Source organism: Eptatretus burgeri, chromosome 15, assembly GCF_056783735.1.
Source record: "Eptatretus burgeri isolate ZD-2024b chromosome 15, Ebu_testis_v1, whole genome shotgun sequence".
NCBI lineage: Eukaryota > Metazoa > Chordata > Myxini > Myxiniformes > Myxinidae > Eptatretus > Eptatretus burgeri.
Genome location: NC_140975.1, coordinates 69,504,055 through 69,531,811, shown reverse-complemented (window position 1 = coordinate 69,531,811; position 27,757 = coordinate 69,504,055). Strand labels below are relative to the sequence as shown.

At 47.7% G+C, this 27,757-nt stretch overlaps 2 protein-coding genes across 3 annotated transcripts in view; one reads left to right on the top strand and one right to left on the bottom strand.

Annotated features, from left to right (window-relative positions):
* The window catches only part of LOC147012463 (sulfotransferase 2B1-like), a 72,997-nt gene extending 69,128 nt beyond the window's left edge, over positions 1 to 3,869 (bottom strand). Inside the window, exon 1 of the mRNA XM_085856726.1 lies at positions 3,717 to 3,869. The gene's annotated coding sequence lies outside the window, so the exon portion shown is untranslated. The remainder of the gene's footprint in view (positions 1 to 3,716) is intronic.
* Positions 3,870 to 13,505: 9,636 nt separating this feature from the next.
* The window catches only part of LOC147012462 (lysophosphatidylcholine acyltransferase 2-like), a 64,535-nt gene continuing 50,283 nt past the window's right edge, over positions 13,506 to 27,757 (top strand). Inside the window, exons 1-2 of one of the 2 annotated variants that reach the window (XM_085856725.1) lie at positions 13,506 to 13,936; positions 14,416 to 14,558. In XM_085856725.1, coding sequence (XP_085712851.1) covers positions 13,805 to 13,936; positions 14,416 to 14,558 — 275 coding nt within the window. In that variant the 5' untranslated portion in view covers positions 13,506 to 13,804. The remainder of the gene's footprint in view (positions 13,937 to 14,415; positions 14,559 to 27,757) is intronic. The other variant, XM_085856724.1, reaches the window with a different exon arrangement.

The following is a 27,757-nucleotide window of genomic DNA, read 5'->3' as shown; positions in this document are numbered from 1 at the left end:
AGGAGAAGAGCGCCAACGAAGAGAGGGAGCCCAAGGCGGCTGTCCACCTTATATAGCCCGGGGCTCTGCCCTTCGCCCCTCCCCGTTTTCGGCTCTGCCTCCCTTCGAGAAGCTTCTCGAAAAGGGGCGTTTCTCAACTCCCAGCGCCTCACCCCTCGTATCCACCAATCGTGAGCGAGCCGCCTCGCCCTTCCCGTCACACCAGCCTCGGAGAAAAAAGGCGGGAAGAATCCACACTCACCATTGGAGGTTTCTTTTCCTCGTTCTTTTACGCCCGCGTTCTCGGACCCCTTTTGAACGCGGAAAGGGTCGTACCGTGGTCTGTGGAGGATGGCGTTTTGCAAGCTGGCGTAGTGGCGAAGATGGTTAAATGATGGTGGTGTTGTTGTGGCGATCGTAGCGTGGTTGGTGTTGTGGCGTAGTTGGGGGTGGTTGTGTTGTTGGCGTCGTGGTTTGTTGTAATGGTGGGTGAGATATGTCGGTTCAAAATAACGATAGAGAAAGAAAAAGACTATCTCAAAGGGTCACAGCCCGATGAACACGAAGAATGCCGTCTCAACAACGGTGGGGAAACCTATCTGAACACTCACTTACCGGGATAACTGATCGAAGGAACCTTTATGGTGTTCTGCGAATTTCCACAGCCGTAACAATACATTTACAAGATACATACACACATAAACATTTACAATATATACATACACATATACATCTACAATATACATACACACATAAATGTTTACAATATACATACACACATATACACACAGATACATATACATATATAATGTACACACATATACATAGATACACACATACAAAGACATAGATACAAATAAAATATATATAATATATATATAATATATATATATATATATATATATATATATATATATATATATATATATATATATATATACATATACATATACATATACATATACATATACATATACATACACACACATACACACACATACACACACACGCACAGACACACACACATATACATATACATATACATACACACACATACACACACACACACACACACACACACACACACACACACACACACACACACACACACACACACACACACACACACACACACACACACACACACACATATACATTTACAATACACACACATACAAATACATAGATACACACACATACATGTACAAATAAAATATATATACACACACACACATATACATAGATACACACATGTACAGATTTGTATTTTATTAATTTTATTTTAATTATATTTTTTTATATACCTTGTCGAGGCTCGTGTGAGATCTAACACACAACACACAGCAAGGGGGGCATGAGACAAGAGGGGAGGGAGAGGGAAGGACAAAACAGTGGGGAACAGAGACATTCGGAGATCTGTGGAAGGGAGAGGGATGGGGCGGGGGAACATGGGGTATACAAGATTGACATTGCAGGGACTTTCAGGAAGGAAAGCAGGGAATTTGAAGGAGGTGGGCTTGGGTGGATTAACGGGGGAAGAAAAGATCGAGGATTTGGATGGGGGATGAGAAGAGATGGTGGTGAACAGCTGTTTTGAAGGCCTGGAGGGAAGAATGGGATTGAATAGAGTGAGGGAGTTTATTCCAAAGGCGAAAAAAAACTGGAATGAAAGAGTGAAGATGAGCAGTGATTCTTGATTTTGGTAGTTTTACCAGAAGGGGATTGTTGGTGGACCTTGAGCGCTCTGCAGAAACGTGGTGGGGACAAATCGCAGAGAGAGCAAGGGGGGGAGTGAGGCTGGAGAGGAGACGGTAGAAGACAGAAAGACCACTGACCAGCCTGCGGTGAGAGAGTGAGAGGCCCAAAGACTCAGCCTCATCGCGGGAGATACCAATGATCCTAAATACATTGGTTTCCATAGCGTGAAGCCGAGAAAGGTGAGAGGCAGGAGGACCAGCCCAAAGGGGAGAACAATTCTCCATCAGGCTGCGATATACATAGATACACACACATACACAGATACATATACATACACATAGATACACCCAGATACATATACAGAGATACACACACATGCATAGATTTCCATACACACAAATACATTGATATACACACACAGATTGCAGACATCTGTGGAGTGGTGGATGTGAGGTGCACCAGTGGTAGTAGTGTGGAGTGACGTGGACCCGAGGTGGCGGTGTGGAGTGAGGGCCTGAGGTTGCGGTGTGGAAAAGGGGGACCCGAGGTGGCGGTGTGGAGTGATGCGACCCGAGGTGGCGGTGTGGAGTGAGGGGGACTCGAGTAGGCGGTGTCGAGTGAGGGGACCCGAGGTGGCGGTGTGGAGTGAGGGGACCCGAGGTGGCGGTGTGGAGTGAGGGGACCCGAGGTGGCGGTGTGGAGTGAGGGGACCCGAGGCGGCGGTGTCGAGTGAGGGGACCTTATGTGGCAGGTGGGAGTGAGGGGGACCCCAGGTGGCAGGGTGGAGTGAGGAGGAAAGACCAAACGTTGTGCATTTGGTGTTCATGGTGCAGACCATGGAAGACATGTTGGCTTGCTGGAGGTGTTTTTTTTCCTCTGTTGAGATTGGTCTCCTTTGAAAGGGAAGTCGTTTGGAATTCTGACTCGTGGATTTGTGTTGGATTTGGGATCCAAGAAACCCCAAAACCCAATTTTAAGGACACTTATGTACATCAGTGAATCCTTTTCCACGCGATTAAAGTACAAATATAGAGGTAATCACCTCCATTAACGAAGGTGGACTGAGGTTATGTTTTCACCCCTGTCTGTCTGCGAGCACGATATCTCAAAAGGTTATGGACGGATTCGGACAAATCTTGGTGGATACGTTGGGAGTGGGACAAGGACAAACTGATTCTGTTTTGGTGAAGATCCGGATCCGAGGTTTTTAAAGTGATTTCTCACCACTGAGAGTTGGGGTCACAAACGATTTCTATACTATGTCTTGATATCTCAAAAGGTTGTGGACGAGTTATGATAAAACGTGGTGGATGAGCTGCTTCGGTGACAAGAACAAGCCGATTCGAAGTTGGTTGAGATCCGGATCCAGATCCAGCCAATCAGTGGGATGTAAAACTTCACCCGTCATCAAGCTGGCGGAGGTGTGCACTCCATCTCCACCGAGTACCCGATCGAGTTTTGATGATGGATCCGTTTATTGAAACTGGAACGGCACTCTGTGCAGCACACACCTCCACCAGGTTGATGAGGGTTTACGTTTTGTGTCATGGCACTGACAGACCGGATCAGGATGATCTTCCACTAAAATTCAATTGATTCGGACACACTCACTCATCGATTCGTCCATGGCACACACCCAACTCATCCCCCATGTTTCGTCTGAATCCGTCCATAACCTTTTGAGATATCGTTCTCGCAGACACACAGACACATAGAAAGGGGTGAATACAATCTCGGTCTCCCTTCGACGTGGAGGGAACAAGATGATTGTCAAAATATCAAGCAGTTGTTCCTCTCGTTCTGTGGTTTGGGTTACACCCTGAGGGTCCACTTTCAGCGAAACCGCTCGCACTCGGTTACCGACGGACATCGTTCAGGGTCGGGTTCAGACTTTAGAGGACGGTCTATAAGGCAGCGGTTCCGTGCTCTGCACGAGCCGTGCCCCCCACGCCCCTCGCTTGGTTACGTCCATTCACGTGATCGTCACGACACGAAGTTTCACCACTTCGTACACACTCACTCATCGTCAGATCACTCACCTTGTCCCACTCTCGGTCTGAACAAAATGCAAGATGTGGCTTAAAAGAGAGGGGGTGTATGGTGGTGAGGGAGTAAATAACAGGGGGGGGGATGGGGCGAGACACACGAGGGGCAGGGCGTGGTGGGAGGGAACGAGATTAAGATGATGAAGGAAGATTAACGAGATTAAATGGGGGGAGGATTTCATGATGACGTCATTAGTGCCCTTTTGGACTTCTGTCCCAATACAGTTCATTGACTGGATAAAAGGGTACACTCAAAACGTGCGAAGGAAGCGCGAGTTCTCCCTCGTCATGTGTGGGAGGTGGTGGTGGGGGGGGTACTCACCCGACGTGTGCGAGAGTGGGGGGGGGTACCTGCTCCTACATGTGTGAGTGTGATGGGGGGAAGGAGGAGTACTCACCCCCACATGTGTGAGTGTTAGCGGGGGAGGAGGAGTACTCGACCCGACAAGTATGAGCGTGGAGGGGTGGACGGGAGAAGGAGTACTCGCTCCTACATGTGGTAGTGTGGATTGAGGGGAACCCAAGGGAGCAGTGTGGAGTGAGGAAACCCGAGGTAGCAGTGTGGAGTGAGGGGGACTCGAGGTAGCGGTGTGGAGTGAGGAGAACCCGAGGTGGCGGTGTGGAGTGAGGAGAACCCAAGGTGGCGTTGTGGAATGAGGGGGATCCGAGGTGGCGTTGTGGAATGAGGGGGATCCGAGGTGGCGGTGTGGAGTGAGGGGACCCGAGGTGGCGGTGTGGAGTGAGGGGACCCGAGGTGGCGGTGTGGAGTGAGGGGACCCGAAGTGGGGGTGTGGAATGAGGGGGACCCAAGGTGGCGGTATGGAGTGAGGAGACCCGAGGTGGCGGTGTGGAATGAGGGAGAGCCAAGGTGGCGGTATGGAGTGAGGGGACCCGAGGTGGCGGTGTGGAGTGAGGAGAACCCGAGTGGTGGTGTGGAGTGAGAATCCTGAGGTGGCGGTGTGGAGTGAGAATCCTGAGGTGGCGGTGTGGAGTGAGGGGAACCTGAGGTGGCGGTGTGGAGTGAGGAGGACCCGAGGTGGTATGGAGTGAGGGGGGCCCGAGGTGGTACCATGGAGTGAGAAGGGCCCGAGGTGGTATCGTGACGTGAGGGGACCCGAGGTGGTATTGTGACGTGAGGGGACCCGAGGTGGTATCGTGAAGTGAGGGGGACCCGAGGTGGTACCGTGGAGTGAGGAGACCCAAGGTGGTAGGGAGGAGTGAGGGGAACCAGAGGTGTTAGTGTGGAGTGAGGCGTACCCGAGGTGGTTGTGTGGAGTGAGGTGAGCCAAGGTGGCAGTGTGGAGTGAGGCGACCCGAGGTGGTAGGGAGGAGTAAGCGGGACCCGAGGCGGCGCTGTGGACGGAGGCGGACCTGAGGGGCGGTGTGAAGGGAGGGGACCTGAGGCGGCGGTGTGTAGGGAGGGGGACCCGATGCGGAGGTGTGGAGTGAGGCGTACCCGAGGTGGTTGTGTGGAGTGAGGGGACCTGAGGTGGTAGGGAGGAGTAAGCGGGACCCGAGGCGGCGGTGTGGAGGGAGGGGGACCCATGGTGGTCGTGTAGAGTGAGGGTGACCCAAGGTGGTAGTGTGGAGTGAGGAAGACCCGAGGTGGTTGCGTGGAGTGAGGAGGACCTAAGATTGTCGTGTGGAGTGAGGAGGAAAGACCGAATGTTGTGCATTTGGTGCTGGTAACGCAGACTGTGGAAGACCTGTTAGCTTGCTGGAAGTGTTTTTTCCTCTGTTGAGATTATTCTCCTTTGAAAGGGAACTCGTTATGAATTCCTTCTCGTGGATCTCCATTGGGTTTGGGATCCAAGAAACCCCAAAACCCAATTATAAGGACACGAATGCACATCAGGGAATCCATTTACCCGACGTGTGCAAATGTGCAAATGCACAAGTGCAAATGGTGATTACCTCCATTAACGAAGGTGGACTGAGGTTATGTTTTCACCCCTGTCTGTCTGCGAGCACTATATCTCAAAAGGTTATGGACGGATTCGGACAAAACTTGGTGGATAATTACGATGGGAGTAGGACAACGACAAACTGATTTGACTTTGGTTCAGGTCCGGATCCAGATCCAGCCAATCAGTGGGATATAAAACTTCACCCGTCATCAAGTTGGCAGAGGTGTGTGCTCCATCTCCACCGAGTACCCGATTGAGTTTTGATGATGGATCCAATAATTGAAACTAGAACAGCACTCTGTACAGCACACACCTCCACCAGGTTGATGACGGTTTATGTTTTGTGTCATCGCACTGACAGACCGGATCATGATGATGTTCACCAAGATCCAATCGATTCGTCCATGGCACACACGCAACATCGTTCAGGTTCAGGGTCGGGTTCAGAGGACGGACATAATTCAGCGTCAGGTTCAGAGGACGGACATCGTTCAGGTTCAGCTTCAGAGGACGGACATCGTTCTGGGTCAGGTTCAGAGGACGGACATAGTTCAGGGTCGGGTTCAGAGGACGGACATCGTTCAGGGTCGTGTTCAAAGGACGGACATCGTTCAGGGTCGTGTTCAAAGGACGGACATCGTTCAGGGTCGGGTTCAGAGGACGGACATCGTTCAGGGTCGGGTTCAGAGGACGGACATCGTTCAGGGTCGTGTTCAAAGGACGGACATCGTTCAGGGTCGGGTTCAGAGGACGGACATCGTTCAGGGTCGGGTTCAGAGGACGGACATCGTTCAGAGGACGGGAGCATATCCCGGAGCGGCTTGTCGCTGTCATTTCACCCATTTGTGTTCTAACATGTGGAGTTTATTTGTGTCAATATGGGGGAAAAGAACGCACAATGTTGAAGTTTTCTTGGTGTGTAATATTGTTACGAATCTGGCAGCCATTTGCACACAAACAGACAGCAGTCCTTAAGCTTAGTTATTTCGATAAGTATGTTTATAGTTAGAATCCCTCCTGTCTAATGGGAATTTTGTGTGTGCTACGAGTTATTTTTAGTTAGGTTTTTCATGGCACACATGGGGACAACAACAACAACAACAACGGCACCGTTCCTCACTCAACCCGGTCGCCATTGCCCACATGTTTTGGCTGAAGGCATGGGCGGAGCCTCCATCGCCTCAGATCGAGGCTCCGCTCCAAGGAAGGGAATGGGATGTTTCCTCCAGCCAATGAGTGAAGGGCGAGCATCGCACGCGCCCCAGCCAATGGGAGGCCAGCGTGCCGAAAGCTACGACAGAGCCTCCTCGGGAGGCGGGCCTCCGAGACGCCGTGACACACCGCTCGAGATAACCGTTCAATCAGGAGGCGAGTGGGAGGAAAAATAAATCGCTTCCATCTCAAGAGAAGAGGGTTGGTCGTTGTTAGAGCGTCTGCAGTCTTGGTGGCGATTGGCTTCGTCTACGGTCGTGGTGGCTTGGTCTCGGTCGTCGTCTGCGGCCCTTTGCGGTGGCTTCTCGTAGTAGTGGCGGTCGAGCAGCCAGGGACATGGGCTGTGGACTTCGGGTCGTGGGTTCGAGTCCCACCATGGTGGTTTGGAGTCTGTGTGAAGGTACCCCGGCCCGGCTCGACCAAATAAAGACCCACGGGGTCCATTTTATTTTGGGTGTGTGTGTCCGTGGGCCCCGTCTGTAAGTAGAATTGTTAAGTGCCTTGTACATTGTGAATTACATTTCTTATTCGTGATAACTCTGCTCTGTGTCTCCCTTCCCGATTATTGCCAATTGTAAAATAAACCCCCGTGTTAAATGTTACAGTTCGTCGTCCGTGTTTTTCCTTCATTGACCCAGCACGGTGCATATTGAGAATTTGTGAGGCCGTTTGGGCCGGTAAGTTCTCATTGGGTCCGACGGACTCTGGTAATTCTGCTTGGTTACACTGGACCGTGGTCGCTGGAGCGACCCGGTTCGACAGAGCCCGTCGAGGGTGTGGTTTCCCCGTTAGCTAGACTGTGTGGTTATTTAGGTATATTGGAGATCGAGACAATTAACCCGACGCCACGCGGTCGAAATATTGGCGTCCACGGTCCGCGAAGGGACCCGTGATCTTTGGAGTTGTCCGAGAGTCCCGACCTAAATTCCGGGTGTTCGGTGTGAGACGACTCTACTGCTCCACCTAGTGGTCGTTTGTTGCCGCCGAACCCCAGCCCACAACAATATAACTCATGCTATTGCTAGATAATGAAAATTTATAAAATCGTTTCAATAAATGCCCGATCAGGGAGTTGTTGTGCCTGTGCCAGCGATGGTTGTTCCTCGTGACCTCATGTTGTTGATTCTTAGAAGCTCCTCGATGTTGTGATGCGTGTCATTCTTGGTATGTTGGTTTTAATTGTATTTTGATCTTCGTTTAATGCTGTTAAATATTTGCAATTCAGCCTCAAAAAAGGCTGCCATGAATATTACATTAATAAACCATTTATTCCTCTTTCTCGACTTCATTGATCATTCTTTCACTCAAATGTATATGTATATATATATATATATATATATATATATATATATATATATATATATATATTTATATATATATATATATATATATATATATATACATATATATATATATATATATACATATATATATATATATATATATACATATATATATATATATATATATATATATATATATATATATATATATATATATATATATATATATATATATATATATATATATCTGGAAGAATCCTTTTCTCCTTTCGTGTGCATCCTGTGGCTGCTGGTTGCATCATTTCTGGGGCCTGGGAGTGCAGGATTATATAATATTACCTGATCAGGTATTATCTTAATATATTGTTACAGCTCTGGAAATTCGCAATACACCATAAAGGGTCCTCAGGTTAGATATATTGATAAGTTCATGTGTAGTTAGTCCACACCCGTTGTTTAGGGGGAGTATGTGTGATTCATCTTTGCTGGGACACTTTGAGTTAGCCATTTTTCTTTCTCTCTCGTTATTTTGGATCCAACAACCTCAAACTAACCAACGACAACGGCAAAAAAGAAACCTGCGCAAGTGCGCGGGTTTGCGCACCCCTCTGCGGTGCCAAGGCTGGCACGGGAAGGGGGGGCATGGCAGCTTCCTCCCCATTGGTGGAGGCCTGGCGTGAGGCGGTCGGAGTGGGGGCACGCCCCCTTTGAGAGCCTTCTGGAAATTCCTCAAAGGGAGGTGGAGCCGCGAACGGGGCAGAGCCCCGCGCGGCGAAGGGCGGAGCCCCGCCTTACAAAAGGCAAACGGACGCGAGGCTCAGCCTCGCCTCTCTGATCGTGCCTCATGTTGGCTGTGGCTCTCTCTCTGATCGTGGCTCATGTTGGCTGTAGCTCTCTCCGAAAAAGGCACCAGTTTTCTCTCCAAAAAAGCTCGGTCTCTCTCCTTGGGTCTCGCTCTCCAAAGCGCTCCCTTCCTCCTTTCTCGTTCCCGCGCTCGTGGCCCGGCGCGGCCTGTTGGTGGAGACGCGGACGGGAGGCGCCGCAATGCGGCCTGTGGTGGACCTACGCGTCCTGTATAAGTGACTGTGCTGTAAATAATTGCCTTTTATTCAGTCGTAGTGCTTTCCTTTGTTCCTATTTGCCTGCTTTTGTTCCTATTTGCCTGCTTACGTGTGTGAAATAAAGTGTTTGCTTGTTGAACTGTTCCCCCATTTCGCTTCGTCCTTTCCTTTGTTGAATCTCCATTTTGCCACACGTAAGGGATTGATAGTGGGTTTAAAACACCCGGTAACCAATCTGAACCGTCAAGGTCGACGATAACTCCGCTCGGTTATCCCTGTAGCACGGAACGAGCCGCTTAAGCGGTTCGTGTCTGGAGTCGACCTGTGGCGTGGTACAACCCCTCGGTAGGTTACCCGTGCGAGTACTTCGGTATATCGACTTTCGGCGATTCACCCTATTTCGCGCGGGTCGAATGCAGACTGGGTTGTGGTGAGATTAAACCCCCACCCATGACTGGCTCCTGGCGATAGTTCCAAGAGGGTCACGACTGAATTGTCCATTCCGGTGGGTGACGCATCGTGATTCGAGTTACGTGGCCGATCGCACGCCGGGCGGGCGAAATTCGTAACAATATTATATCTGAAACTAGATGAAAGGGGCACGGCAACAAATATTGCTCCGGGGCCCATTCTGGCTCTGCCCGATCGGCGGAAATTCTTTCGGCGCCCCTGCTTGTCCCACTCGCGGTCTGAATAGAATGTGAGTCGTGCCTTAAAAGAGACGTGGCCCACCCCTACATGTGTGAAGGGGGGAGGAGCATGAGTACTCGCCCCTACATGTGAGGGGAAGGGGAGTAGTCACCCCTACATGTGAGGGGGTGGGGAGAGTAGTCGCCCCTACATGTGTGAGGGAGGAGGGGGAGTAGTCGCCTCTACATGTGTGAGGGGGGGGGAGTAGTCGCCCCTACATGGGTGAGGGGGGGGAGCAGTCGCCCCTATATGTGTGAGGAAGGGGGGGCATGGAATGTGTTTTTGAGACTTTCCCATCATCAAGAGACGTCGAAATAACAGCAGCTCGAGGGAGTTCCTGAATGAAAGGAGTTCCTGACGAAGCCTCACCTCACCTCACCTGCTGTCCTGACGTGGACGAGATGGAGAGGAGATACAAATACCAACCCCCCCTATCCCCCCACACATGTGTAACAGATGAAGAGATTTTACTGTCCTCTCTAACCCAACACCCTGCGTCCAATCGCATTGCATTGTTGTTAGTGGTAATAGTTAAACCACCACTGAAGGATCGAATGTACTCTTCATTTTGGAAATGTTAATGAAACTTGTGTGTGGTTTTTGGGCCGCGATGGTAGTTTTTAATCACAATCACAACGTTCAAGTACAATGTACCATTAAGGCTTAAAGTTAAACACCTTGAAACCAATGAACTGTCATCGAGGTCGAATAATAGGAACAGGAACAACGAGAGGAAACTGTGGGTTTACATGTCATGCACAGATAAAGCACTAGATGTGTGGGGTGGGGGTAGAAACAGATGTTCAATTGCTTGGGGGGGGTGCAGGGGTGGTGGAGGGTTAACCAGAACCTGTAATGGAATGTGAGGGTCAACATGGTCATATGGTGCTGGGGGCCGGGCGGGTGTTCGCTCATGTGGAAGGGAGGTGAATTAAATATAGTAATATGGGAGAATGTTGTCATGTACATTTCGGGGTGGGGAGGGGGGGGAGCAGATTTTCACGGGACAGAACCTAGGGAGGGAGGGGAGGGACCGGATTGGGTTCCTCAAAACCTTTATTTGCAACCAGGATCCACTCCTGGAACCCCACATTGATCCGCTCCTTGAACCCCACATGGATCCGCTCCTCGAACCCCACATGGATCCGCTCCTTGAACCCCACCTGGATCCGCTCCTTGAACCTCACTTGGATTCGACCCTCAAACCCCACCTGGATCTGCTCCTCAAACTCAATCTGGATCCGCCCCTCGAACCCCACCTGGATCCGCCCCTCGAACCCCACCTGGATCCGCCACTCGAACCCCACCTGGATCCGCCCCTCAAACCCCACCCGCATCCGCCCCTCGAACCCCACCTGGATCCGCCCCTCAAACCCCACCTGGATCCGCCCCACGAACCCCACCTGGATCCGCCCCATGAACCCCACCTGGATCCGCCCCTCGAACCCCACCTGGATCCGCCCCTCGAACCCCACCTGGATCCGCCCCTCGAACCCCACCTGGATCCACCCTTCGAACCTCACCTGGATCCTCCCCTCGAATCCACCTGGATCCGCTCCTCCAATCCCATCTGGATCCGACCCTCGAACCCCACCTGGATCTGCCCCTCGAACCCCACCTGGATTCGTCCCTCGAACCTCACTTGGATCTGCCCATCGAACCCCCCAACCCCCCCCAAATCCGACCTTCAAACCCCACCTGGATCCGTTCCTCAAACCCCACCTGAAACCGCTCCTTGACCCCCACATGGATCCACTCCTCGAACCCCACAATGATCTGCCCCTCAAACCCCACCTGGATCCGCTCCTCAAACCCCACCTGGATCCGCTCCTCGAACCCCCCGAATCCGACCCTCAAACCCCACCTGGATCTGCTCCTCGACCCCCCCCCGAATCCGACCCTCAAACCCCACCTGAATCCGCTCCTCAAACCCCACCTGGATCCGCTCCTCGAACCCCCCACCCCCGAATCCGACCCTCAAACCCCCCGAATCCGACCCTCAAACTCCACCTTGATCCGCCCCTCGAACCCCACCTGGATCCGCTCCTCGAACCCCCCCAACCCCCGAATCCGACCCTCAAACCCCACCTGAATCCGCTCCTCGAACCCCACCTTGATCCGCCCCTCGACCCCTCCCCTCCCCCGAATCCGACCCTCAAACCCCACCTGGATCTGCTCCTCGAACCCCCCGAATCCGACCCTCAAACCCCACCTGGATCTGCTCCTCGAACCCCCCGAATCCGACCCTCAAACCCCACCTGGATCTGCTCCTCGAACCCCCCCCGAATCCGACCCTCAAACCCCACCTGAATCCGCTCCTCAAACCCCACCTGGATCCGCTCCTCGAACCCCCCCACCCCCGAATCCGACCCTCAAACCCCCCGAATCCGACCCTCAAACTCCACCTTGATCCGCCCCTCGAACCCCACCTGGATCCGCTCCTCGAACCCCCCCAACCCGCGAATCCGTCCCGCAAGCCCCCCCTGGGTCCGCTCCTCGACCCGCACCTGGATCCGCCCCTCGACCCCTCCCCTCCCCCGAATCCGACCCTCAAACCCCACCTGGATCTGCTCCTCGAACCCCCCCCCCGAATCCGACCCTCAAACTCCACCTTGATCCACCCCTCGAACCCCACCTGGATCCGCTCCTCGAACCCCCCAACCCCCGAATCCGACCCTCAAACTCCACCTTGATCCGCCCCTCGAACCCCACCTGGATCCGCCCCTCGACCACTACCCCTCCCGAATCCGACCCTCAAACCCCACCTGGATCCGCCCCTCAAACCCCACCTGAATCCGCTCCTCGAACCCCACCTGGATCCGCCCCTCGACCCCTCCCCTCCCCCGAATCCGACCCTCAAACCCCACCTGAATCCGCTCCTCGAACCCCACCTGGATCCGCCCCTCGACCCCTCCCCTCCCCCGAATCCAACCCTCAAACCCCACCTGGATCTGCTCCTCGAACCCCCCGAATCCGACCCTCAAACCCCACCTGGATCTGCTCCTCGAACCCCCCGAATCCGACCCTCAAACCCCACCTGGATCTGCTCCTCGAACCCCCCACCCCCGAATCCGACCCTCAAACCCCCCCGAATCCGACCCTCAAACTCCACCTTGATCCGCTCCTCGAACCCCACCTGGATCCGCTCCTCGACCACTACCCCTCCCGAATCCGACCCTCAAACCCCACCTGAATCCGCTCCTCGAACCCCACCTGGATCCGCCCCTCGACCCCTCCCCTCCCCGAATCCGACCCTCAAACCCCACCTGGATCTGCTCCTCGAACCCCACCTGGATCCGCCCCTCGACCCCTCCCCCTCCCCCGAATCCGACCCTCAAACTCCACCTTGATCCGCCCCTCGAACCCCACCTGGATCCGCTCCTCGAACCCCCCCCCAACCCCCGAATCCGACCCTCAAACTCCACCTTGATCCGCCCCTCGAACCCCACCTGGATCCGCCCCTCGACCACTACCCCTCCCGAATCCGACCCTCAAACCCCACCTGGATCCGCCCCTCAAACCCCACCTGAATCCGCTCCTCGAACCCCACCTGGATCCGGCCCTCGACCCCTCCCCCGAATCCGACCCTCAAACCCCACCTGAACCGATTCTTGCTTGAACGATTTAAAATAAATATATTACTCGAGAGAAGAAATCTTTTGAGGACACAATGATGAGTTTGTGCTGGATTTGTGTTTCCGAGTTGAGAAGTTGGTTCGAAAGAGTGAATTCTGTTCGTTTAAGGCGCTGTGTCCTTTGTTTAGTTGAATCACAACCGGTTAGTTTAGCATAAATCTGGAGAGAGCCAACAACAGAGCTGGTATGGGGAGTGGCAGCGTTGGGAGAATCTGGAGGAAGTGAAGTAAACAGACAGACTAAACGATCCTCGAGCTTCCATTAGAAGAAGAAGGAAACCCTTATATGCAGACATGGTGTCCAACAAACCTTCCAGACTGTCTGCTTGTCCAGAATCTCTGCCCAGACAAAGCTCCTTCATTGAGCCTGCTGTTAGAAACCCTTTTGAGCACAAGTTACAGCTTCACGTTCTGGCCAAGATCCAGGTAAGATTCCCGAATTTCGTTCGTGTGTAACCAAAAGTAATGGGACAGTCAGGAAATGTTCAGTGAACCGTTTATTCCGTCCCTCATAGGCTGTTTATCTGCTTTTGGCAACGAGCACTGTTTGGGTAACCAAGGAATAACGAGACTCTGCCAAGTATTCTAAGGCACTGTCAATGTCATGGATGTAGGTGATTGGGAAATGTCCATCGCTCAACAACAATACCAAAGACCTAACATGACATGGTGCATCGTTGGGAAATATTTGAACGTGCGTGTTGGGAGGGTTCATTTCAAGTTGGGGTATACTGTCCCAATACTTTTGATAAGTGGGGGTAAGGAGAAAGTGCCTACACCTCATGAATCATATTGATGACTACTCGCAATACGAGGAGAGTTCACACACCAATGGTCAGCACGCGGTCTAGATGACTGTGTGGTTGGTACATTATGTGGTTGATCCGTTGTCTGGTTCTTTCCAGGTTGTTATCTTTTCACTAACCCTGGCTCCGATCCGATTCCTGGCCGTATTGTTGGCCCTTCTGTTGGCCTGGCCCCTCGCATGGCTAGCCACGGTGGGCCGTGGAATAAAGGATCATTCTCAACCGCTCCCTGCTTGGCGAAGGTCATTAAACCAAAACGCATACCGCATGCACATCCTTACAAATCCCATATCTCACCTGTATGATAAGGCTGACACTTGGATGTGTTGTCTACAGTTAATCCCATATTATTGTCCTGCACAGTCTGTCCAATAATGCTCCATCGATGTTGTTTCTGCACATTCCCATTATTCCAAACGACCACGCCATTCCCAATCTGCCCTCCCCCTCCCTCTCGCACCCTGAAAGCATTCACACTGTCCTTGATTATATCAACCAGCTGAAGGGCCCGTCTCTGATGGCCACACATGTACTGTTCTTCTCAAACAGCTCGTATAACCATGTTCTGTGATAATTGTATTATTTAATTAGATTAAAATTAAATTGTTTTGTACACACGCACGCACACGCACACGCACACACGAATTTGAGCTTCAGCTTCCCATCCATTTATGGGCTCATGCACACACCACCAGGGGGCGCTATTTCGGCTACATACATACCCACATACAAACTGTTGCGGACTCTGCTTCGCAGGGGTACAACGAGGGTGGGGGTATCCCCAGTTCTCCCCGGACTCACCGGGAATCGAGGCCATCGCACACGAATAAGTCTTTGTCGCTAATCGAACGCAAACGCCAACAATTCAACCACGTGACCCAGGTCCTCCGTCTCACTACCGTTTAACTGTGGTACACGCAGTCTCCTTATCAGGGAATTGCGCCCTCGGTCATTGTGCAACTTTTATCTTGAAGGCGGCCGAGCTTACCACTAACACAACGCCGGACTGATGTGAAAGCCAATCCGTTGGGGAATTATAATCTCCCGGCTCGGCTAATGTGCGGACCGTGCTGGACCAATGGAGGTAAAGACAAAAACGAGCTGGGTACATTGATAACAAAGTAATTCATTTACACGGCAAGGCGAGGAAAAGGATGTGGCACATTGATGGGTTTATTCACAGAATGTAGCGCAGGGGAAAAGCAAGGAATTCGGGGGTGCGGCAAAAGGAAAGCAAATCTACTCCAAATGGATGAGTTGCATGTGCACGTGTGTGTGTGTGTGTGTGTGTGTGTAATACTTTTTGTCTATTAATTACGTAGCCTATTCATTAATTATGTACTATTGGAATCTACCTTTTGACCCTTTGAACTGCTGAGACCCCTTCAAACATTGAAGACCCTTAAAGACCCCCCCAAGACCCTTTAAGACCCCCAGGACCCAAAAGTCCCAAAAACTCCGAGGACCCAAAAGTCCCCGAACACGAAAGTGCCCAAAAGTCTCAAATGACCCAAAAGTTTCGAGAGGACCGAAAATACTCAAAAGTCCCCAAGGACCAAAAAGTCCCCAAAAGTCTCCGATGACCCAAAAGACTTAAGATTAGATCCTGTAGTCCCTTTAAGACGTCTACACCACCAAAAAATCCGTTACAATTCCTATGTTTTAAACGCATGCCACGTTAAGGTGTATAAAGCAGCGAAATACGTACTTCTACCATGGCATGGCCTTCTAATGACAAAATATATAACAAAAACAATGATAACATTGCAACAAAGCATATATTAATTAATATATAAATAATATATAATATTTACAACCTAGTGTCATATGGCAATAATAATAATAATAATAATATTAACGAACATATAATCCCCACATTGGGCTTAGTGAAAGGCAAGATAATGCTCAAGCTGTACAGCAGGCGGGTATGCAACAAGACTGTGAAGAAGAAGAAGAACAATGAAAATTTGGTCCGTCAGACCAACTCGACCGTGGGCCGAGCTCCCGTTTTGTTTAGTTTCATGACCCACCTCGTGTATCTCCCTGTATTTATAATATGTTGTGTGAAAATAATATAGAAACCATATCTGAAACTCGTCAAGCACAAAACTTGCACGTTTTTTTAAAATATGGGAAAAAAACTCCCAAAATTGTGACAATTTTCTTTTCAACATCGCCCAATCACAGCGCTCTTGATATACAGCACCACGCCCATCAACCAATCACGCGCTTCGTTTCAGGCAAGCTGTAAACTCACGAGCTGTCATGGCGGCGAACATGTCGTCTGAGGCTCGTGCTGCCGAAGATTCTGAAGGCAGTTCTTCGGGGATCTGTTTGATGCACGTCATCAACACCTACAGCAAAGTGATTCCATTTAGTGAGAAAAGCATTAAGAAATTTCAGGAATGTGCGGTTAAGTGGATTGATGTGGAAGGAAGCCCCGAAAAGTAAGGTTGCTGTCAAGGCGCTACTAGTACACCACAGCCAGCACAGGCTCGGTGTGGGGATTGCTGCTGCTGGAGCCGCCGATGCCACGGATGATGATGATGATGATGATGATGATGATGATGATGATGAATGTGACGGATCTGGAAGGTAGGATGTCCCTTCTACCGTTAACTAATTTTTGACAGAATGGTTAAAATCAATACCCAGTGATTACTTATACTATAGAATCTAACCGTCATGAATCCGACCGGATGTTCTGCTCTAAACTCCATCACCTAGTATCAGTATCATCCTTCGAAGTTCAATCATAAACTGACCGTGACATGTGTCAATGATCTTAACTGAAATCTAGACGAGTATGGAGTATGGACTAACTTGAAATTCTAAACATGAATCACAACACTACCATTGTTTCCATCTCCAGTTGCTATGTATCTATCTATAATTCCAGCAATCTCTGTGTGTGTGTCTGTGAGTCTGTGAGTCTGTGAGTCTGTGTGTGTCTGTTAATGTTGTTTCTCGACAACCACTGGTCCGATCTAATTGAAACTTGCCAGGTATATTGCTGGGGCCCTGAGGATGTGCCTTTTCAAGGTTTGATATTAATCGGACAAGTGCTTCCCAAGTTATGGCCATTTATTTACCAACCCAATGACAAGACACGTTACTGCAGCCATTTATTTAACAAACCAATGAAAGACACGTTACTGCGGCCATTTATTTAACAAACCAATGACAAGACACGTCACTGCGGCCATTTATTTACCAAACTAATGACAAGACACGTGGCTGCGTAGGCCGGTGCGCGGCCGGACAACGATGACGTCACGGGCCGTGCCGGTTACAATGGGGAAAGGGCGCCATAGTTACCGTGGCGTAGGAGTGCCAATGGTCAATGGCAGCGAATATCATGGCAAACAAAGACAGGTAGGTAAAGTTGATTTTAATTTGGATTTTAATTAACTCTGTGTGTGGAAGTATCATAGCAGTTGTTACTTCAATGCAAGCGATAATTCGTGGAATGAATGTGAACATTCCGTACGGGCACGCACCACTTCAGGATAGTGATGACTTACTGTATTCTAATAATTTATCGATTTCTTATGCGCATTTATAGATAAACACAATGCCCCAATCCAGTTGTCGTTTACGAGAGCAAAGGAACGGCCTGTGTGGTTGTTTGAAAGTTTTTTTTTTTTTGGTTTGCACGTACGGCCACGCACGTACGGGCACGCAAGAGCGAAGGAATGACCTGTGTGGTTGTTTCTGGCATGCTGTTTGAAAGTGGTTTTTTTTTTTGCACTTCCGGCCACGCACGTACGGCCATACATGTACGGGTATGTACTAGTTCTATTAAATCAACGATGTGGTGGAAAACCTGCTATAGCAGTGCGGCTACAGACTGGGTTTGTTTGCAGTCGCAGTGGAATGCCAACCTAAAAATGTTAATGCACAGTGGCAATACACCGATAGTTATTATTGAACTTCAATGTAAAGTATACCGTGCTGGTGGAGTAATTTTGTAGTGAACTTCTGCTGCCCACAACAAACACGAGCAAAGTTACGACTTGTACGCCAGCGGCTTGGTCGTCCATCGCTCCTCCAAGATAGCGTGTACAGTTTTTTAATGACATTTTTAGGAGTCCTTTAGAATATTTTTTTATTGGTGTAAATTTAAGGGAAAAATTAATCTCAGTATTAATCACCTCGCCACAGTAGTCTGAATGCAATGGATAATTTGATATGATTCATACTATCAATCATTGTGTCATTATTTTACAGGAAGATTCACGCATGTCCCCTATAGATGTTCAATTCACAAACAAACATAGATGAGTATGGCATATGCAAATTACATGCACATTGCAAAGAAAAATGTTTACTAAATTGGACTTTCCAGAAATGTTTGTGATCTGTTCTGTCTTCATGAACCAAGAATGGTGGCTACCTATATGCAAGTACTATAATTGGATTGCTCATGCTTATCATCATCAGAAGTCATAATACACATTACAATGTTTTGATGATTAAGTGAACGTTCTTCCAGTTTTGAGATTTTATATACTAGTTTGTGCCCGTACGTGCACGGCCGTACGTGCAAAAAAAAACAAAAAAAAACTTTCAAACAACCACACAGGCCGTTCCTTCGCTCTCGTAAAGGACGACTGGATTGGGGCATTGTGTTTATTCTTTTAATGCGCATAAGAAATCGAGAAATTATTAGAATACAGTAAGTCATCACGATCCGGAAGTCCGTACGTTGTAACCCGTAATGGAGAACGCCTACACAGCAACGTGTCCTGTCATTGGTTGGTAAATAAATGGCCATAACTTGGGAAGCACTTGTCCGATTAATATGAAACCTTGAAAAGGCACATCCTCAGGTCCCCAGCAATATACCTGGCAAGTTTCAATTAGATCAGACCTTTGGTTGTCGAGAAAAGCGGTCACACACACACACACACACACACACACACACACACACACACACACACACACACACACACACACACACACACACACACACACACACACACACACACACACACACACACACACACACACACACACACACACACACACCTGGAATTATAGATAGATGATTGGAAAACATTGCATAATGATGAAAAAAAACAGAAGAAAATGTGTATCTATAAAAAGGAACATTTATTGGTGCAAACAACAGATACAACTATGCAAAACACTTTGAGACATGTTTGTCGAATACATTTTTTTTTTTTTGCAATTGATGGCAAAAAGGTTAGTTTTCAAGAAACTTTGATCATCAGTACGTGTACATATATTAAGTAAATCTAACCATTTCATGTAATCCGCCTTGGTGCTGAAGAAATAATGTGAAGAATTCCAACTCTCCAATTGTAAGCAATCGGCGCACAATGTACTCACCTGTGGAAACTGAAATTGAAATGATCTTGCCACTGCTTAAAATATATAATGGAGATATTATATACATATTGCTGAAAAAAAGTGTTGTGTAAATAATTTCAGCTTTGGTGTGTGATAGATTTATGTATCAGTGACTGAACGAAGAATGACTGATGATGAGTTTGCTGATGGATGATATTATGATGCACTGTTTGATTTTGGTATGCCAGTCCAGTGCATGTCTTCCTGATTTGTATGTTCAACTTTTTTGCTGATGAATGAGGTCTGTAGATCAACAATTAGTGGCATTTCTACTTACAATTACTGTTTTTGCATATTATTGTGTGTGTGTGTGTGTGTGTGTGTGTGTGTGTGTGTGTGTGTGTGTGTGTGTGCTCATGTGTGAGAGAAAGAGAGAGGAAGAGACCCACATCACCCACATTCATGTAGTCTCTCGATGAATACATAGACATCAGAATTCCCATGGAGTAATACACAGCTATCTCAGAATGGACACAAGATGGTGCGCTATAGGTTTTGGTAATTAGCATAACTAATTAATGTGCAACTTTTTGCACTGCCGAGTTATGAATTCTTTTGAAGTGATTTTTTAGAATCTAAATCTATGCAAAATTTCAGGGAGATAGCAGACGTGGGTCACGAAAGTAAAAAACTAGACACATTTTGGATGCTTGGCCCACTGTCTAAATGGGCTCACTAGTATTTATAAAAGAGACAGTGCAGAGTTAACCTGATACCCTTCTACAATCTTACTTATGTTACACAGGTTCGAGGTGCCATCACGCACTTGAGGAAATTAGATTTAGCCCAGAAAGAGGAGAAGCAGTTGATGTTTAGGCGATGAACCGGGAATGACCCTGGCACATCTTGGTAACAGCCTGCTCCACCCCACTGTTGCTCTCAGCTCGGCTCAGCTGGATCGAAGGAGGGAGTTTGGATGAAAGAGCCTGGATGGAAGAGACCGACTGAGCCTGAACTGTTCTCTTTTATGGAGCCCAGAGCGTAGGAGGGGCCAGAAAGTGGATCAAACGACCTTGTAGGTGTTTACGAGCATCCCCATTGGTACGTAGATGGCACCCTAAGAAATCGACCCACTCCTCAAGACCCCAGAGTTGAAATTGCCTCAGACGCTCTCAGGCTCTGGCACACGAGCTCCGTAATTCCTATGGGGCATGGGTTTTCGGGAGCGCTCTCGAGACACGAATGTGCGCTGAATTCCAACCGAACACTGTTAGTTAGCAGAGTGCCAGAGCTATCCAGATATCACGGAATGATTATCAGCGCACATTCGCGCTTCGAGCTACATGCCGAAACACCCCGGCTCACATTGTCCTTCGGTCCCCCGGCATCTTCAGAGACTGTGATGAGCATCCAGGGAGCTGATTGCAGTTGTAGAGGCTGTAGTGAGGTGAGGGAAGCGCTGTGGCATCTGCGGGAAAGGCGTTGAAACGTTGGGAGTGGTTGAGGTGATTACGGTGAGGAGGTTGAAGTGGTTGGTAGCGGTTGTGGAGTTTGTGGTGGAGAGGTCATGGTGAGCGTTGTAGTTTCGTGCTGAGCATGGTGAGGAACTGAGATGAGGTGTCGATTGGTTTATGGCATGCTGTTTGAACAGGAAATTGCGCACGTATGTAAATGATGACATCACGGTGCCTTCCTAACGCTCTGCAGATATCATTACTGGCTTGACGTGCATGGTGCATGTATGCGTGGTTTTGTTTGTGAAATAAAGGAAGTAAAGTCAGTAAAAGAAACGAAAAAATACACGCTTGAAGACCTAACTCAAAGCCCTACGCAATGTGTCTTGTCCCATTTACCCACTAGACATATGGAAAGGGCTAATAAAACGAATACTAGTGAGATAACTGTCTCGCGGTCACAGTGCCAGGCAGCTATAGGTAAAGCAAATCATGTTTGAGGTTGTATTCGGAGGGGTATCGTTTATAAATGAAAAAGGTGGTGTTAACATTGTACAGGAATTTAGTGAGGGCCATATCTAGAATATTGTGTGCAGTTTTGGTCACCACACCTCAGGAAGGACATAGATGCCATAGAGAGGGTTCAGCGCAGGGATACTACATTGATTCCTGGCCTCGCTAGACTTAGCTATGAGGAGCGGCTGAAGGAGACAGGGATTTATACACTCAAAAGGAGGTGGTTATGAGGAGATATGATAGATAATGAAATTCAACAGAGTATAATGAAAGGTTTTGATAAAATTAGTGAAGATGAATTATTCAACAGAGTATACAGTGATAGGACTAGGGGGCATAGCCTGAGAGTAAAGAAGAGGAGAGTTAAGACGGTACTAAGGTAGGGGACTTTCACTCAGGGAGTAGTTAATACATGGAATGGTCTCCCTGGAAAGGTAGTGGCAGCAGAAACAGTAGATAAGTTTAAATTAGAATAAAATAGGTACCTGGAAGTTATGGAGATAGAGGGGTATAGAGATGTTGAGAGGACTTCTTGGTAGTTTGACCATTGATGGGTGATTGTGTGCATGTGTACGGAGTGCTGTTGGTGAGGGTCTCGTCAAGGGGTGTTGTGTGGTTGATGTGTTTTTTAATCAGGCCAATGCCCCTTCCACTGAGAAAAAAAATGTAAAAACTACAAAAAATAGCCAATTATATAAAAACGCGATATCGCCGCGCTGCCATAATAAAAAAAAGTAATAATAAAAAAATTCATACATACAAAAACACGATTAAAACAAGAAGGGCACTCGGGAGAGCGCATACCTTTGCCACATAATACCTGATCCACAAGAACTTATTGGGCCCAATCATTACATGTTTGAGATATCATGCTTTCTACAGTACTATATCGTTTTTGGCCTGATCTCTCAGTGGTGAAGAATCACTTTAAAAATTAAATAATTATCACGTCCAGATCCAGATTCGGATCTTCAATAAAATCGAATCAATTCGTCCTTGTCACACACCCAACTTGTCCAACAAGTTCCATCCGAATCCGTCCACAACTTTTTGAGATTTTGTTCTAAGTATAGTTTTTGGCCCGATCTCTCAATGGTGAATAGTTTCTTAAATAATTATAGTAGTTGGATCCGGATGTGGATCTTCAACAAAATTTAATCAGTTTGTCCTTGTCACACACCCAACATGTCCACAAAATTTCATCCGTATCCGTCCACAACATTTTGAGATATCCTTCACACATACAAACAGACAAACACAGAAAGTGGTGAAAACGTAACCTCCTTCGTCTTCGGTGGTGAAGGTAAAAATAATTTACCCGAACTTAAAATTAAAAATAATAAAAAAACCCCTAACTTTTAAAAATAAATAAATAAATACATTCAAAAACCCACAAAAACACTTTAAAAAAAAGCATTTTCTTCTTTCTATCGTGTGTTGATAAATTAGGGTGATGTTGATGTCGCGCAGGTATGATGGGCTGAATGGCCTCCATCTGTGTTTGATTCCCTTGTATTTCTTTGTAAAGGAATCTAAATTGAAAGGGAATTTCCTTGAATTTTGTGATTTCTTTTCAAAGTATGACGAAACTTTTAATAAAATGCAGCCTAGTTCTTTTAATTGCGCAAGTCCTCAATTTCAAAACGAAGTGCTCGAGATCTGTCTAGATTTGGTTCTCAAAGAAATTGTGCAGGCAGTGAATAACACCGGGTTTGTTGGTATAATAGCAGATGAGACCAGATCGTTTTAGACAGAGCAGCTTTCAGCTTGTATCATATGCAGAAAACCTCGACATCAGAGAAAGGTTCCTGTGCTTTGTTGATTGCTTATATTCCCGAAATGCAGAAGGCATTTATAGTGCCATCAAGAAAGCTTTGGAGACAAATGGATTGCAGAATGTGCTGATAGTTGCCCAATATTATGATGGTGCTGCGGTTATGTCAGGACACGTAACTGGGGTTCAGCAGCAAATGAAAGATAACGATCCTTTTGCAATGTATCTACATTGCATGGCACACAAACTCAACGTCCTCCTTGTGGAGTGCTCTAAAGTGAGTCGTAGTGCTATGGGCTTTCTAAAGGTAGTTGAGAAATTGCATTCAGTGTTTGTGGAGCCAACCAATCATCAAATGTTGATCGACATGCAGACAGCTTTGGGTGTAAAGCAAAAAGAGGTTGTTCAGCCCAGTGATACACGTTGGGCATGTAAATGGAGAAGTGTGTTAAAAAATATAAACACATTACACTGCCATCATGCTTTGCCTCGGAGATCTAAGTGAGCAACGTAAAAAGTGGGCAATGGAAGCAAACGGCCTTTTTTTTTAAATCTTATGACTGGAGTTTCGTTCAATGCCTCCTTGATTATTGTTCACGACATTTCAAAAGCTATTCATGTCGCTCGCAAAGGACTTCAAAGCATCGACACCACAGTTGCAAACACTGCTTCTATCATAGATAACCTCAAAGTGTACTTTGAAAAACTCAGAAGTGAAGAAAGCTGGAAAGATATGTGGAAATAAATTACAGAATTCTGTAAAGGCCATGGCATTGCAGAGCCAGACGAAAACACATCACTTGCCAAAGAGAAAAAGAGCAGTGAAACTCTCGGCAGCTCTTACGGACTTCTTTGTCCCAACAACTTTGGGTCAAGGAGAGCACGTACAGTAGAAGAGGAAACAATTGCACATGAAACACCCGCGACTGCAACCCAACCTCAAAAAAAAAAAAACATGCGGCATCGGCAGTTGTACATTCCTGTTTTGGATGTTGTAACTGCAAAGTTAGACGATTCTCAAAATAATTGATGGAAATTGCTGAAGCATGTGACTCTGTGTTAAGATGTCACAAAAATGGCATTCATCGACATTCACTCTTACAGAAATATGCAAACCCACTCAAAATAAATCCTCAGCTTTCAGCTGCAGAAATGGACCTTTTTCCCAGGACGGAATCTGTTGTTACTCTTCAGAGACTTCAAAAATAATTGTCTCAGAGAATGTACCCAAACGATTACAAACTCATTCAGTTCGCTCTCACATTGCCATTTGGGACGGCCACTTCAGAACGAAGCTTTTCTGCAATGATACGGATTAGAAACTGGTTGCGCTCAACGATGGGGGAAGGAAAGACTTTCTTCATTGGCTCTTCCTCACGTAGAAGGCGATTTCACTGCGAAGCTGATTCCAGAGGACATTGTGGACATTTGCACGAACCGAAGGGAAAGACGATTGCACCTACATTAGTCATTGAGGTAAGAACAGTACTTGTATGAAGACATGTTTATGCATGGGAGACATGATTCATAAAGTGCTTGTTAATTTTTTTAAATTCAATAACTAGCAAATACAACCTGTCGCTTCGCTGACAGGGACAATAAAGGGGGGGGGGGAGAAAGAGGGAGGGAGAGAGAGAAAGGAGGTAGGTGTTGGGTGAGTGGAGGAAGAAGGGGGAGCCTGGGGGAAGGTGGAGAGAGCGACACCTCACCAAACGATGCTGTTCACTGTGGGAGGGAGGGGGAGCGAGGAGGGGACAGAGTGAGAGAGAAGGGTGGGGGAGAGGAAGGGGGAAAAAAAAACACAGGTGAGGGGTGAAAGGGGGGAGGAGTTAGCAAAGAGAATGCTATGTGGCACTTAATGACCGATAAGGAAAAACAAAACAAAATGTGTCAACAGCAGTACACATAATGACACAACAGAGTTTGAAAAGTAATCCGCTGGCACATCTGCAAAAACTGACATTCCAGTTCCAGAAAATTTGTGGGAAAATGAACCAAAAGCAATCACCGAAAACATTGAAGTACTGCTCACATTAATACCAGTGATTTTGGACAAATGATGCACAAATCAAGAAAATGATGAAATATCAAGATCTCAAGCATGAAGTGAAAAGATCCTGGAAGCTGAGGAATGCCAAAGTTGCACCAGTGATGATGAAGAACCTCATGGGAATGATGAAGAAGAACCTCACTGGGTTATTAAAAACCATTCCTGGGAATATCACTACAAACGAACTACAGTTGGAAGCCATCCTGGGCTCAGTAACAATCCTGAAGAGTGCCCTCAACACAAAACTTTAAAAACGGAAAACTTCACAGCTTGGTCCGTGAATCGTGACCCCCTTACCGAAATGAAGGTGGATAATTTGAGCCTGCCCTGGGAGGACTGGCTATTGTCTCCTCAGGTTTGATAGACCTGAACACCATCCTGGTGGCGGAGTCACACTGAACATCAAGAACTTCATTTCTCACAATCCATGTACTGCTCTTACACCTCCCAAACCTCAGGAGTACCTCTGGCTGCGACTTCCCTCCGCTTACACCTCTTGTTTGTTTGCGTGGTACCGTCCTTCCAACAATGACGACTCCATCTCCATCTACATCTCTCCCAGACAACAAAGACCAACTTTTAATCACTCATCCTCACTCTCTCTTCCTCAGTTGTGTTGATTTCAATTGTCACAGTGCAACTTGGATGGGTGTTGGTTCCTCATCAGCCATGGCACTTCAACAAAGGACTTCTGTGACTCCATGGGACTGACTCAATCTGTGAACCTTCCCATCCGGATTTTTTTTCCATTGCCAAATACTCCCTTCTCGACTTTATGATGACAAACTTCTTCACCCAATGTATCTTGCTCTTCCTCTGATCCAATTGGTTCATCTGAACATGTCTTTTTGAAGGCCAACATCTCTGATTATTCTCAGTGAGCTGCTGCAGCACTGCTGGCCTGGCAGTTCACTCAAGCAGACTGGCAGGGACCGCAAGCAGCCATCTCACTTCAGGACTGGTCTCCTATATCTACTGCCCCTGATATAAACTTAGCCTGGGAATTCTTCCACAGAAACCTGCTCTCTCATGCACAGATTCATACCATCTCACCTTCAGTTATTCTACCCTTCTTCCCACCCATGGTACACTCAATCCTGTGGTGAAGCAGTTGCCTTCTCTTCCTGGATGGCAAATCTGACTGAAGGCAATCTCAGATCATTCCACAAAGCACACAAAACGTGTGTCCACTCTCAGGAGAGCCAGAAAACAACATCTGTCCAACCTCAAGATTGAACTTTTAAATTTGTTTCCCTCCTCTAAAACCCGGTGGTGTATTGTCCAGTTTGTCTCTGGTGTATACTCTCCTTCAATCCCTTCCTTCTCTGAAAATGGCATCACAGCCGACTCTGCTCGTGAGTGTTTCTCAGCTCTCATTCATACCACTCGTGAGAACGTTGAATGCCTCAATTCTGTGTTTGCTTCAAAATTTTGTTATCAACCCCTCACTTTTGGTACCCATCCTTCCCTGTTGTATCAAGCAGCTCCTGGACTCTGTGACTTGTCCACTTGAGAAGTTGGAGAAGATTCTTTCAAACCTTGATTCTGTCTCTGCTCCTGGACCGGATGGCATCTGCTAACTTGTCCTAAAAACCTGCTCTGCTGCTCTTGCACATTTTCTCTCTGCCCTTTTCACCCTGTCATTTGCCCTCGGTCATCTTCCATCTGCATGGAAATCAGCCAACATCACTGCATTTCATTAAAAAAAAAGTTTCAAAACGGATCCTCTTAACTACAGATTTGTCAGCTTACTTACAATCATCAGCATGGTCATGAAATCCATCATCACATTGACATAAAATCCTTTCTGTTCTCCAACAACCTCATCTCAGATTATCAATTTGGATATAGACCAGATCACTCCACACCGGACATGCTGTTTCTGCTCTCCCAACAATGGATGGAGGGTCTCGATGTCAGACCTGAGATCAGGGCCGTCTTTCTGGACATATCTCGTGCTTTTGGTACAGTCTGGCATTCTGCCTTGCTCTCCAAACTCTCTGCCTATGGCACCCAATGCCAACTCCACACATGGCATATTGACTTCCTCTACTTGTGCAGCCAACGTGTGACTCTCAATGGAACCCTTTCATCTCCTCTCCCTGTCAAGACATCCCTCATCCTTCAGATAGGCAGTCTTCAGCGCTTTCCTCTCTTCAGACCTTGACAAAATCACAAGCTGGTCAAACACTTGGATTTTGTCTTTCATTCCTGACAAATCTCACACTCTCACTCTCTCTCTCTCTCTCTCTCTCTCTCTCTCTCTCTCTCTCTCTCTCTCTCTCTCTCTCTCTCTCTCTCTCTCTCTCTCTCTCTCTCTCTCTCTCTCAC